Source organism: Spinacia oleracea, chromosome 4 (assembly GCF_020520425.1).
Source record: "Spinacia oleracea cultivar Varoflay chromosome 4, BTI_SOV_V1, whole genome shotgun sequence".
NCBI classification, from domain to species: domain Eukaryota; kingdom Viridiplantae; phylum Streptophyta; class Magnoliopsida; order Caryophyllales; family Amaranthaceae; genus Spinacia; species Spinacia oleracea.
The window spans coordinates 168,905,457-168,919,132 of record NC_079490.1 but is presented as its reverse complement, the minus strand read 5'-3'; the positions used below and the strand labels follow the sequence as shown (position 1 = coordinate 168,919,132).

The 13,676-nt window shown below is 34.2% G+C and overlaps 1 protein-coding gene across 2 annotated transcripts; it reads right to left on the bottom strand.

Moving 5' to 3' along the window:
• Positions 1 to 2,101: 2,101 nt before the first annotated feature.
• On the bottom strand, positions 2,102 to 12,383 carry LOC110784259 (protein NUCLEAR FUSION DEFECTIVE 4). 2 transcript variants are annotated; one of them, XM_021988689.2, is made up of 2 exons: positions 11,904 to 12,383; positions 2,102 to 3,817 (listed from the first exon to the last, which is right to left on the bottom strand). In XM_021988689.2, the coding sequence occupies exons 1-2, from the start codon at positions 12,271 to 12,273 to the stop codon at positions 2,397 to 2,399; spliced, it is 1,791 nt and encodes a 596-aa protein (XP_021844381.2). In that variant the 5' UTR covers positions 12,274 to 12,383; the 3' UTR covers positions 2,102 to 2,396. The 2 variants fall into 2 exon arrangements, with proteins under 2 accessions (XP_021844381.2, XP_021844382.2); XM_021988690.2 differs by lacking the exon at positions 11,904 to 12,383 and adding an exon at positions 7,257 to 7,910.
• Positions 12,384 to 13,676: the final 1,293 nt, after the last annotated feature.

Here is a 13,676-nt window from a genome sequence, read left to right as displayed (position 1 = left end):
CTGTCAAGACGGAGTCAGAAATTGCTCCTATCGGAATATTCCTCATACCAGAGGATATCAATTAGGAGGGTGGGGTTGCAGTCTAGAAAACAAAAATGTGCTTGACTAGCTTGTTCACTGCACAGGCCACAAGATAAAGTAAACGAGAAAGACACATTAATTAGCAACAACATTAAACTTAGGACGATGATAAAGGTCGCAAGTTGCGACAACATTTAGTTGTCGCAATCTTACGTGTCGCAGTTTAATTGGTACATATAAGCGCCACGTAGGTTACACGTCATTATAATATTTTTACTATTAATTCAATATTTCTACTATGAAAATATGTAAATAAGGTAGCCGATATAAAAAAGGAAAAAAAATAGAATATTAAGATTTTCCTACCTTTTTTTATAACATATATAATAAAAAATATAAGTTAAATATTTTAATTTCCAATTTAAATCATGACACATAAGCATGCCACATCATCATTGTGACACAGCTTAAAGGTCGCATGTTGCGACCTTTATCATTTTCGTTAAACTTATCCCAATTATATGTTCTTGTCATTGCTCACTAGTCTTATTTTTACACTGATGTTTAAGGTCTTCTAATCTGACCTTGATCCATCTTGTCATAAATCACCAGGCCACTCACTTGCTAGACTTATGTTTCATTAAATTTAATTTTGATTACATGTCGTATACGGGAACAATTACTACACAAAAGTAAAATGCTACCACCAAGTTGTCAACTTTTTTTAATCGATATAAGCTTTTAATATTACTCCGTAACGATTAACGAGTACTAAATTATAAATTTATACGTAGTACTCGTGTTAATACATGTGATATATATGTCAAAGACCAACTCAACTAAAAGCCTAAGTTGATTGTTGAAGCTACGAAATTAGTTTTATACATTTATCACGCCCCTTCATATGAAAGTTTGAAGTGTGGATGCATCATATACTTCCACTTACACAAAAAAAGGGGTGCGTGAGATTTAAACCCATGACTTTTGTGTCACGCAATCAACCAAAAATTTAAGTTGATGGTTGAAGCCCCAAATTAATTTTATACTGTATAATATAGACATATACGAAAGTTTGTTTTTGGTTGATTTATTCCTTGATTGAAGAGGGATGAGGTGGAAAATTCTCATATGCAAATATTGGTTGGACCAATTACCTAAAAATATACAATTAGATGCACTTAAAGTTAGCACACCCGACTACATAATAGAACCCTAAAAATGGGAATCTAGATAACTAATAGTGACCTGCTGATTTAACTTGTGGACATTACGGTCATGAGCATGCATCTTAATTTCCCCGTTCATTCATTTTCCCGTTTGTGTCGGTGCATTTATTGATTGTAATTGACATTCCTTCAAATGAGGAGCAATCTCTGACTAATTATTGGTTACAATAATAATAATAATAAGGAAAATTAAATTCTAATAATTCAACCTTTGTCCGGTAATCTATTAACAGTGTCACTTATTAATTTGATATTCCTAGATGATTCAACCTTTAGTACATATTATCCTTAAACGGACATCGTTAAATTACGACCTATAAAATTAGGTCAATTGTCCTACATGGCAGTGACCTGATTGACCTGATTTTGCAGGTCGTAATTTAACGAGTACTGTTTAAAGATAATAGGTATCAAAGGTTAGATCATTTAGAATTAACGCATAGACGAGACTGTTACTGTATTATCGATCAAATATTAGATTATAGAATTTAATTTTCCTAATAATAATAATAATAATCTAGCTACTCCATACTTCGTATAATGTACTATTTCGGTATTACTTTCAACCATTCGATTATATTAATAAAAAATAATGTATGGATGTGGACGTTCCTAACACCTCAATATATACATTATAGCACCCCATCCTTTAACGCTACCCCTCCCCTCCTTGTGCTATTACACGGGGTGATGGAACATGAACAATTTAATTTATATTAGTGTTATGGCAATAGATCGAATTAGGTTTTTAATGCCAGTAAATTTCATAGACGCTATAACAACACGTACAAATAGCATTGAACATTACCTTATTAAGTACGAGTGGCAAGAAAGAGCAAATACTCAATTCCAAATTGACGATAAAATTAAGTGTCACGCTCGTTACTCCAAAAGTATTGCTTCATATATCATTTTCTCTTTACATAGTAACATTTTCTGTTTTAACTTTCACCAAAATTCTCATTCAATGTTACAATAGTCATGACTCATTTCTTACAAACACACTACATGTAATTATGTAAAACTAAAACTAAAACTAAAACTTCGGTCCGACCATTTTCTTACATTAATAAACTTACGTCTATATATTAACGTATATATGATCACACTATACTATTCATATTTCATTTCTTTGAAAGTACACTTTAATTAGCTTCCTACCACCTTCGTCGTCTCTGATTTCTTCTCTCCATTCTCTGCCACCACAACACCGCCGTGTACTGTCTCAGCTTCCTCTACTACAGCCGTCTCCCTAAACTTTTTATAAATATCACTCTTATAAAACTTTCTTGTTCTAACCACCAAAATCAATGAAACAAACATACCAAAAATTGTGGCTGCTGTGATTATAAGAAACGCTAACCGAAAACACTCTTGCCCAACACAATTAAGCTCTTCGTTTGGTAACCTGGGCCGGCCCAAAGCCTTCATTTGTCTTGTTGCTTCTTTATCATATAAATAGCCCGTTACCCGCACATTGAGAATGTAGCCTCCTATTGGGCTTGCTACTGACCCAAAGTTGTACAACGTTGAGTAATATTTCAGCCCAAATAACTCCGAGATTATGCCGAATAGCAACGGCCATTGGGCCCCAAAGGAAAACCCAATAATCACCGAAGCAACATAAAGCCCATTTGGCACGTTGAACGCAATCAAAAGATGCCCAACACAAGAGAGTAGTAACATGAAAGTGAGAAAAAGAGGTCTTGGAAGCTTGTACTTCTTTAACAAGTGCTCCGAATAAAAACCCGACACGACCCGACCCAAATAGTTCCATATACTTACCAGGGAGACAAATGTACTTATACTTTTAGCCGGGTACCCGAGCGATATCCCGATTTGACCCAAGTTATCAATAGCGGTCAATGTACCACCAACTCCACATATGGTAGCAAGAAACAGAATAAGCATGTCTATACTGAATAGCGCTTGTAGAATAGTGTAATCTTCTCCTCGCTCAGGAGGACGGAAGACATTTTGAAAACACGAGTCCGACTCTCTCGATACCATAGGTAACTCATCCGAGTCATGAAGAGACGTTATTTTAGCCTCTTCTTTTACCTCACCATTATTTACCACGACATTTACCTTAGGTGCGTTTTGTAACGCTTCTTGCTTCTTCTTCCATTGCCTATACTCTTCTTTTACCACAGTGTAAATAGGTAAAAGTAGCAAAATGACAACCACTATACCACTTCCTATGTACTCGTTTCGTTTGAAGGTTAACTGCTTTTGAAGTATGATCATGATCATAATAAAACCGGCTAGGCCAAGGGAGATATAAAGGATCTCGTAGAATATTTTGACCTCGTTTTTTTGTCTAACTACTTTCATGAACCGGATTGTACGGAGGAAAGCGAGGGAAATTACGGCCGGTAACCAACCAATAAGGAGGATTAGAGCTTTGGAGTTCTTACCACCGTACAATGCTAAGTAGAATTGGGTTATGATAGCACCACTTAGACCAACAAAGCCCTTAAGTAAGCCTAAGACAACTCCTCGACTCTCGGGGAAATTCTTCACGCATGTAACAAGTGCACCGGTGTTTGCAAATGATTGAGAGTTTCCACCTGCACATCCAAACAAAACAAATCATGTACAATTAATTTTCCATTCCATGTTTTAAAGAAAAATACAAGTATTAATTCATCTTTTCTCTTATCAGACGCCTACAAGTCTGCCACTTGTTTAATTGTCAGATCATGCCTAATAATATATACATACGCCATGTGGTATGATAGTTAATGAGTGTCACAAAGTCTTTTACAAGAACTTCATCATACCGAAAAAAGAAAAAAAAAAAAAAAAAAGAACTTGAATTACCTTTTTTTTCTTTTCTTTCTAAAGTAAATTCAATCGATTAATAAAATAACCAAATGACATCTATAAGAGGAAATCAAAATTAGTGAATTCTAAACAATTCAAATCAAATAAAATCCTAATTCTTTACACTTACGATCATTGTAGATGAGACCAAATATATTAATTCAAATCGATGTTTGATAGAGTATTGCACAAAATCTATATTACGGAGTACCAATTACTCTGTATATAACTATATAAATGAAATTAAAGAAAACCAAAGTCTTGAGATAACATCATAAACTCGAGTCTAGCCTACAATATTATGATTATTGTAATAAGCTACTCCGTAGCTAAAGATCAAACAAGGCCTTTAAGATTAAAGTTTTAACCCGATAAAAATAAATAAATAAATTAATGTCTACAAACCAATAACCAACAACAAATTAAAAAGCTAGAAGACAAAAAAAGGATTAACGATTGAGATTTGAGAATATTGGAGTTATCCTAATGATTATCTACTAGAGCAAGTGAATCTCCAGGCCAGCAAAACCAGCTATAGTTTGTCCATTTTCGCAATATGACAAACTACTGCCGCAACTTGTATGTATTTATGGAGGTTATCTTTACTGTAGGCTAGCTAAATACACAAAAATTATACAGGCTAGTTTTAGGAGTCAAAAGTCAAAGTTACCGGTTTCATTACTTATTCAAGTATCCGATTCAAAGAAGCAAATAAATAGCCGTAGATTTGTAGTTTTAAGAGAAGACAATAATAATCTGACAGCGTACTCTCACTACAAGAAATTGTACTTTTAACGACCGGAAATCCCGTCGCGAAAGGACAATAATCGTTGATTAACGACGGGATTTCTTGTCGCGAACCCGTCATAAAAGGGGGCCGTCGTTAATAGAAAATCCCGTCGTAAATCCGTCGTAAATCCGTCGTAAACCCGTCCTAAAAGACATTTGCGACGGTTTTTCCCGTCATTGTTTGGTTGTCAGCCCCGTCGCAAAAGGCTTTTGCGACGGGATTTTTGACCCGTCGTAATTAGGTTGTCGTTAAAGATACAAATTCTTGTAGTGTCTATATCCAGTATCCTTCTTACTTAATCAAAAAATAATTAGGGTAATGATAAAGGTCGCAAGTTGCGACAACTAAAAAGTTGTCGCAATCTTACATGTTGCAGTTTAATTGGTACATATAAGCGCCACGTATGCTATGCGTCATCATAAATATTTTACTATCAATGCAATATTTTTACTATAAAAATATATAAATTAGGTAATCGATGTAAAGAAGGAAACAAATCAGAATATTAAGATTTTCCTACCTTTTTTTGAAACATATATAATAGATTATATAAGTTAAATATTTTAGTTTCCAATTTAAATCATTACACATAAGCATGCCATGTCATCATTGTGACACGGCTTAAAGGTCGCATGTTGCGACCTTTATCATTTTCGAAATAATTATTCTATGTGATATTTTGTACCTTCTCTATCCCAAAATATTACAAAGTATCCGTGTACAATAATATAATCTATACTATATATTAAGAGACATTTCTACAAACGCCTACATGTAACATGGCGCTTCCCTCAATCCATAAATCCATGCTATCAATCTACTTTCATTTAAAAAATGAGAAATATGGTTTGATCATGTGACCTCCTGTTTCAACACTAGAGCATTATCCAATTAAGCTATGTGTTATGTTTGCAAAATTAGTTTTAATATAATATAGAAAAATTATCTTGTGAAAATATTAAAACATAATTTTATTAAAGCATATAATAATTATTGTTACTTACATAATAATTCGGGACATCGCCCGAACCCAAATACTAATTTATTTATTGAACACGGTGCTGAATAAACTTCTTTAATAGAGACGATCCTTGCTAGCTATTTTTATTTTAGTTTATAATTTGGATATCAAAAAACTATCGTAAATAGACTGGACCCATATTTACCTTGCAACAAAGCTATCATAACTCATAAGTAGGTCGGACCCGTTAGTCATTTTCCTTGCAAAAAGGCTATCCTAAATAGGTCGGACCCGTTAGTATTTCCCTAGCAAAGAGGATATCCGATCCTAATGTGAATTTTGAAGCAAGCTAGTTCTACAAGTCAAAAGTCAGTGTAATGCGGCAAATGGTGGATACACGTACTTATGTACACATTTCAAGATACTCCCAATCTTTCATTTCTCACATTAATTAACATACGAATCATCATTACACAAAAAGAGATTAACAATCCAAATATTTTTAAGATAATGATTTATGAAATCATAAGGGACTGCAAATAAATATTTAATATATTTTGTAATTGAAATTAACTTAAGAATGCATACTCGCAGATACCTGTTAAAATAAAGATTATCTATCAGCCAATAAGGTGTTAAGGGATATTGTCATAGAGAGATGTATATGTGATAAATAATCTACAAGTTGTAAACTTGTAATAACTGCATGTCTATATTATTTATTCATTATTGAAGGGCCTAGCTATTAAGATATACCGTCCCCTTGGACAGTGAAGAATATTACTCCATATTATGGCATTAATTATTGTGTGAGCTACTAATACTTTTCAAATATATGTATGTATATGACGTGATTACAGACATGAAATTAAAATAATTATAGTTTGAAAATAGAGCATATACGTACGTAGGTAGTATATAATAATAGCTTTAATATCTTGCATGAATATGACTACTAAGTCACTACTCGATAATACGGGAGATGAAATTTTAAATATTTGATCAGACTGTTTAACATAAATTATATCCATTATAATTTAACAAAGTTTGGGGGAAGCCGGAAAAAGATGGAGGGCGTGGAGGGTTCGAACATAATGGGTGAGAGTGGACAAATATATTTACGACGAGTATACTTCATTTATGAGATGCATGTTAGGCTCTGTTATTTTTGGCTTATTTTGACTTATTTCGGACAAGATAAGTTCATTTAAGTGCAAATAATATAAATTCAGAAAAAATAAGTTTTATTCCGACATTTTTACAAACAAATAAGTTTTTTCAGATAAAATAAATTTAAATAAGTTCAGATAATATAAGTTCAGTCAAAATAAATCGAATATAACGGAGGCTTCATTAGTGCAAATGTGAAGACAAAGATCAAAAGGAGCTAATATAAGTTTGAATAAACAGAACACACAAAATACAAACGTACCTACGCAAATATACAAGCACATTTGCCAAACAGCAGGCTTAGCAATACGCTCAGTAACAGCGAGCCAAATCATGAAGTAACCAAAGAAGTTGAGTACCGAACCCACGGCTAAGACCACCCATGGTGGCGCGATTTCCATTAGTAGACCAGCTGGTATCCCTACGGTGGACCCTAAATCCTTAAAGAAACTAAGGAGGTTAAGGGTAGTTTGGTCATACCCTAGTGTCGTTTTTATATCCTTGGAGTACGACCCAAACATGTAGGTGGCTCCTGCCGCAGACATCACTAGGATGGTGGAAAACACCATGAACCACCGCCCCATTAAAACCCGCACTACGAAGTGCAACCCGCCGCCTTCGACCACCATGACTACCAATGTAATATGGTACTATAACTAAGCTAATTGTTTTGTGGGAGTGAAAATGTAGATATAGAGGTAGGCTTAAATAAGCTTACATATATATAGTATATCAATTAATATCAATTAATGTGTACGTATGTAGAAGAGGAAGAAGATGATGGATATATGGGAACCATGTTGTGAGTGTGAATGGTCAAGATTGCCCTTTGTAGAACGTTTAATAAATATTGGGATATTTTAGTGGATAGAGACTTAATGGTTGACTTAGCCCATGTTCTAGGAGAGAAATCAGAATAGTTGAATTCAAACAGCTGATTGTTGCAGGATTTGAGGTTGAATTTTTTTTGGTAATGTAGTCAATTTTCGGATCAAGTTGTCCGTAATGTTAGCTGTCTTACTTATAATATGGCTACTAGATTAAATCCCGTGCACGCACGGATTTTGATAATTTTTTTCACAAAATATTTAACTAAATATCCCTCAAACTACTTCATAGTTATAACATTTTTAATATACTCGTTTAAATTTATTTTCTAATATGCATATTTAAATGCTAATATGATAATTTCACCAAAATATTGAGTGATATATTTCCATTATTAATATAGCAAATTAACTAAAATATCACCAATTTAGAATAATTATTATTACGCCGTATCTATTATTGCCATAATTTATAAACTAAATTTTGTTTCCATAGATAAATAGTTTATAAATAAGGTAGAGAATAAATATAAAATCAAACAGATAAACTTTTTTTGGGAAAGTGGTTTTGGCAGGAAAAAATTGAACCAGGAATTGACACGTGTCATTCCTGGTGTCTCTTTTAGTATATAGTAATAGATGTGCTTATCACTAGGCTAATATTATTTTTATTTTTAAATTTTTCTTTAAAGATTCTCGATGTAATATTGAACTGATTATTTTTCTGATACAAAAATGGTTAAAAAATACTCATTTCTTACCGTGGTTATATCGATGATGATTCGATCGATAAAAGATCGATCCGACAATGCTTAGATTAATAGTTAAATCTTATTTGTATATTGATATATATAAGCATATAACTAGCTAAAATTGCATAGAGATTGAAGCTCAATTTGCATCCTAAATATGAAAAAAAAGTTGTTACACATTCTCCTAATCTATCCGATTAAATCTTTATTACACTCAAGAAAAAACTGGTGTCTAAATTTTGCAACAATCTATTTAACCACTACTTAATACTCCGTTACTACTTAATACTCCGTACAAAGTAGTTAACAGCTAACGCTAACTAACTAGTTAACGCTAACTAGCTAACTCTATAGTTGTTAATGGAGGAAGTATAAGTCATTGTGTATTGGGGAACTTCATCTCTTTCGGTTGTGGGCTTGGAGTATGCTGCTCTGGTAGTTTGATGAGGGAAGGATTAGTTGGAGTTAGGAAATGTTTGTGTCCTAGGGTAGGGGTTGTTCTCTGGTCGTGGAGGTTAGCTTATGTTAATCCCCATTTTAGGTCAGCGTTGAGAATGTTTCTTGACGCTTTCAAAACCTCAAATGTTAACGCTGCTCCCCAAATTTTGGGGATTCATAGCATGCTATCCGAGTTATGTTTATTAACTCAAGACGCTTGTGTTAAACTCACAAGGTTTTTCACCCTTGCCTTGGGCGTTGTTATCTTTTCGGTGCTTTCCTTGTCTTTTAAGCTTTACAGGTTCTCGAAAGAGACTTCAAATGGTAATCGTCCTGGTTTCTGCACCATCTCTTATAAAGAGTTCACACTCACAAAAGGCCTTGGCAAAAATCAAGGCAGGTTCGACAGGCACGGGATGACACAAGAAGAGCATATATACCTCCCTCTTGGTGTTGTGGCCTATGTATTTTGTTACCTATGAAGTTTGTGTAATGGTCTATAAAGACCTTAGTAGTTTAGTAGTTATAGTATGTAGTTTATAAAACCTTTTCAATTATGCAAATTTAAGCCTATGTCAAAAAAAAAAAAACAAAAAAAAAACTAGCAACTGAAATAATTAAATCAGAGGGAAGATACGAACAACACAAGTAAGTAGGCAGGTAGTCAGATACTCAAATCACAAATTTACGACATGACAAAAATATTTGACGTTACTTGCTTAATTGAGCGTATGAGGGCAGAGGGCTAGGACTAATGCAGGCAGAATTCAATACAAAATTTAAGATAGCATTTACAAGAAAAATTACCTATACACTGTTTGTTTGTCTTTTTTTTTTTTTTAACTGCTAACTGTAAAACACAAAATGGCCTAATTATCGAGTACTAAATCAGTTTTTATTGTCTTTGTTTAGAGTTCGATCTACCTGGATGCTTGATAGAGACTGTTAAATACGGGTCTGGGTCACACCCGTTATCACGAGAGAGATCCCACTTAACAAGTCTAAATGAGGTTCCTCCTTAAAACTATATGGAAATATAGAAATAGGAGTCCAACCTAGTTGGTTTTCTATCCCTTGAGTTAGTTTGGTTGTAATTGGTTTTGTGAGCTTAATATTATCCTATCTTGCTTAGCAAAAAAAAAAATATGGGGAGTAGCCACTTGGCCTTAGAGATGACCAACGTGACGGGTTGGGTAGGTCGTGGGTGTCGTGGGTCGGGGATAATTGACACACGACCCGCCTCAGTTAACTAGGGTGGGTCGAGTTGTGGGCTATGACGGAAAAAAAGGACACAGTACATGATGGGTGGTGGGTTATGTGGGTTGTGGGTCAAGGTGGGTTGTGCGGGTCGGGTGGGTTTGGTGGGTTATGACAGATGAGATTCCGGTGGGTTTGGTGGGTTTACATGAGTTTTAGGAACTGATTTGGATCATGTGAGTTTGGACGATTAATCAAGCGATAAAAAGTTATAAAATTTGTATGAACTTAAATTAATTGATTTTTATGTTATTCACTTACTCACATAAATGTGGTTAATGTATATTTACACAATAAAATTAGAATTTATTAGCATTTTAGACATACAAAATTGTTTAAATTAGGATGAGTTTTGCCGCTTGGGTTGTGTTTGGTGGGTTGGGTTCATGTGTTGGGTTAGGTGGGTCGGGTGTGCCGTGGCGGGTTGTGTCGGGTCCGATGGGGTGGGTCGAAATGGGCTGTGTTGAAAAAATCTGACCCACAACACATCAAAAAAATATTCGGGTTGGGTTGTGTTGTTCATGGGTCATAAGTGTGTCCGATCCATGTAACCCACTATAGGCTGTGTCAGGGTGGCTAGGTCAAACCCGACCCACTGGCCATCTCTACTTAGCCTTATTAAATAATATGATTAACTCTCTCATCTTTTATCAATATAAGACTCTCACACATGTTGTTTTATGGATCAGATCTTAATAGAGAACATTTTACCAATTATAATTCGTATCATGGATGCACTTCTTCAAGGCCTTCAAGAGCCTCTTTTGTAAAGAGCTGTCATACATATGTTGTGAGTTGTTATTTTTGGGTCAAACAAGGATATGGAGATATGCCGTATATCGATTCATATTCTTTTGCTTTATAAATCTTATTTTTGTAAAACTAAAAATTAATTTTAAAGGCCATGCCGTCTCCACTTGACTTAATCGTAAACGGTAAACCATATTGATCCCACAGTCTCGGAATCAATTGATCATGCTTTGTCGGAAATTTAGGCTAGGCAAATTCCTGTTTAGTAACCAAGTTGGTCTCGGCAGAGTTGTTCACTTTGGCTCTTAATCAATAAGTTGAGAGGTTCGAATCCAACCTTTGGTCATTGAATGAAAACAGATATTTAACCAATCTTTTACCCTTAATTGGTGTACACGGGACGAGAGGGTTAGTCACTGCTGTATTCCTATTTAGTGTTCCGATTTCCTCTAGCTTTGATTATTTTGCCAAATTTCATGTACAATTCTTTTTCACTTATTCGACCTGAATTTATTTAAACTGATTTGATTTAAACTTATTGAATCTGATTAGACCATATTGTAACAATGTAAACTTATTGGACCGGAACCGAATTAAAATTGTTGGACCTAATTTTTTTTAAGTGAAGAGAACATCCCTTTAGGTTTGCTGTTATTTAAACTATTACTTCACCTATTTTAGAAGTGTTGAGCAAATGGTATATTTTGAGATTAAATATATGACCTATATGCGCGGGGTGCGTATTTCAAATTTTAAAAACATATAAGACAATGATTTTAAAGGAGTTCATAAAAAGAAAGGTCAGTTTAGGTATTTTATGTGGCACCAAACTAATTAAAAGTAAAAAGCACGTAACTTAGAAACAATATTTAAACATGTACGTACCTATGCAGATATAGAAACACATTTGCCACACGGCAGGCTTAGCGATATGGCCAGAAACGGCAAGCCAAATCATAAAGTAGCCAAAGAAGTTGAGGACCGAACCCACGGCTAGAACCATCCAAGGTGGCGCGATTTCCATCAATAGACCAGCGGGTATCCCTACAGTGGACCCTAAATCTTTAAAGAAACTAAGGAGGTTTAACGTACTTTGGTCATACCCTAGGGACTTTTTAATGTCCGAGGAGTACGATCCAAACATATAGGTAGCCCCTGCCATTGACATCACTAGGAGGGTGGAAAACACCATGAACCACCTCCCCGTAATGACTCGCACTACGAAGTGGAGCCCACCACCACCTTCGATCGTCATGGCTAACTAGCTAGCTAGAGTGTTAATTTAGACCCTATTAAGGTACGTATGTTGTAGTATATGTGTAGGACTAATTGAAGTGATCGACTTTAATTACATGTAAAGATGAAGTAAAAATGTGCATATATAGGGGTATATATATAAGTTTGCTTAGTATTATAATTAAAGTGGTTAGACACAAAGAAAAGTAAAAGGTTATGATAATAATATATTGGAACAATATATAGTTTTAATTGTGACTAGTCAGAAGTTATAGACGAGAGTGATTAGGGTGATAATAGGTGGAGAGGGACTTTATGGGTTGACTTGATCGATGGTTCACACGATTTGATGTTGAAATAATTGTGTAATCTCTAGTCAAGTTTTGGATCAAAAGTATAATTTAATCATGCCCTTGTCATTACGCCTATCTATTATATTTAGTTGAAGAAAAAGACTATAATTGAACACATGCAATACGACAATGTTCATAGATAATCCTTTGTATAATGATATTTGTATGTATTAGACAAATGATACCGAGAAACTTAGTTGTCCATTTACATCATACATCTATTTAATTAATTGGATAACTATTGTCCCACTTAGTAATTAATTAAGCAATTTTTTTTTAGCCAAGAAGAATTTCCCTTTTGGCTCAAAACTCCGCTTGGAAAAATCCGATCCGGGTTAACAAAATAGACACCTCAAAAGTGGCGTGAAAAGGTGATGATCCCCACCTCTAAATTGCGGTAAGTGCCTACAGTAGGAATTGACCCCCTAAAAATTAATTGAATTATTATTTCATACTATATAATATTGCGTATAATCTCCATTAAATAAAGAAATTCTTGAATACTTTAATGTTCCCGTTAAATATCTACATTGTCCTAGTTTAATTAATATTTACGTACAATAACTTTTACAAAAATCTGAATATATTACCTCTAAAGATTAATGCATACTACGTACATTTAAATACACATCGTGTGGTCAGTATGCATATAGAATTAGTGTTTTCATTATATGAACCCGACTTAAAATGAGAAATGAGAACTTGAAGGATTAAACATTTTACTCTTAATTATCTGTCGATCATTTTTCATAAACTTCGTGAGTATCTTGAATGAGCTCATTGCAACGACTTTATGAAACATCATTTGAATAGTCTTACGTGTAAATGCAGGATTCGAGGTATTTAAAAATTATAATTTATAGAATTTTTTTGCCTTTCTATTCAATATTAAACCCATATTTTTGACTAGAAGAACGAGGGTGATTCAACTCCATGTCATAAGATCTCCAAGTATAAAGCATAGCATACAATTCAAACTTGAAAGTCCAAATTATAAGTGGGTAAGAAAATTAAATTCAAATCGATGACGAACTAATTAATTACGTGGAGATGACATTAAAATGGAGGT

Coding starts and splice junctions, on each gene's coding strand:
- LOC110784259 (XM_021988689.2), bottom strand. CDS start 12,273: ATGACGATCGAAGGTGGTGGTGGGCTCCACTTCGTAGTGCGAGTCATT. Junction 3,818..11,903: donor GTGTTTCTATATCTGCATAG/GTACGTACATGT, acceptor TTGGATGTGCAG/GTGGAAACTCTCAATCATTT.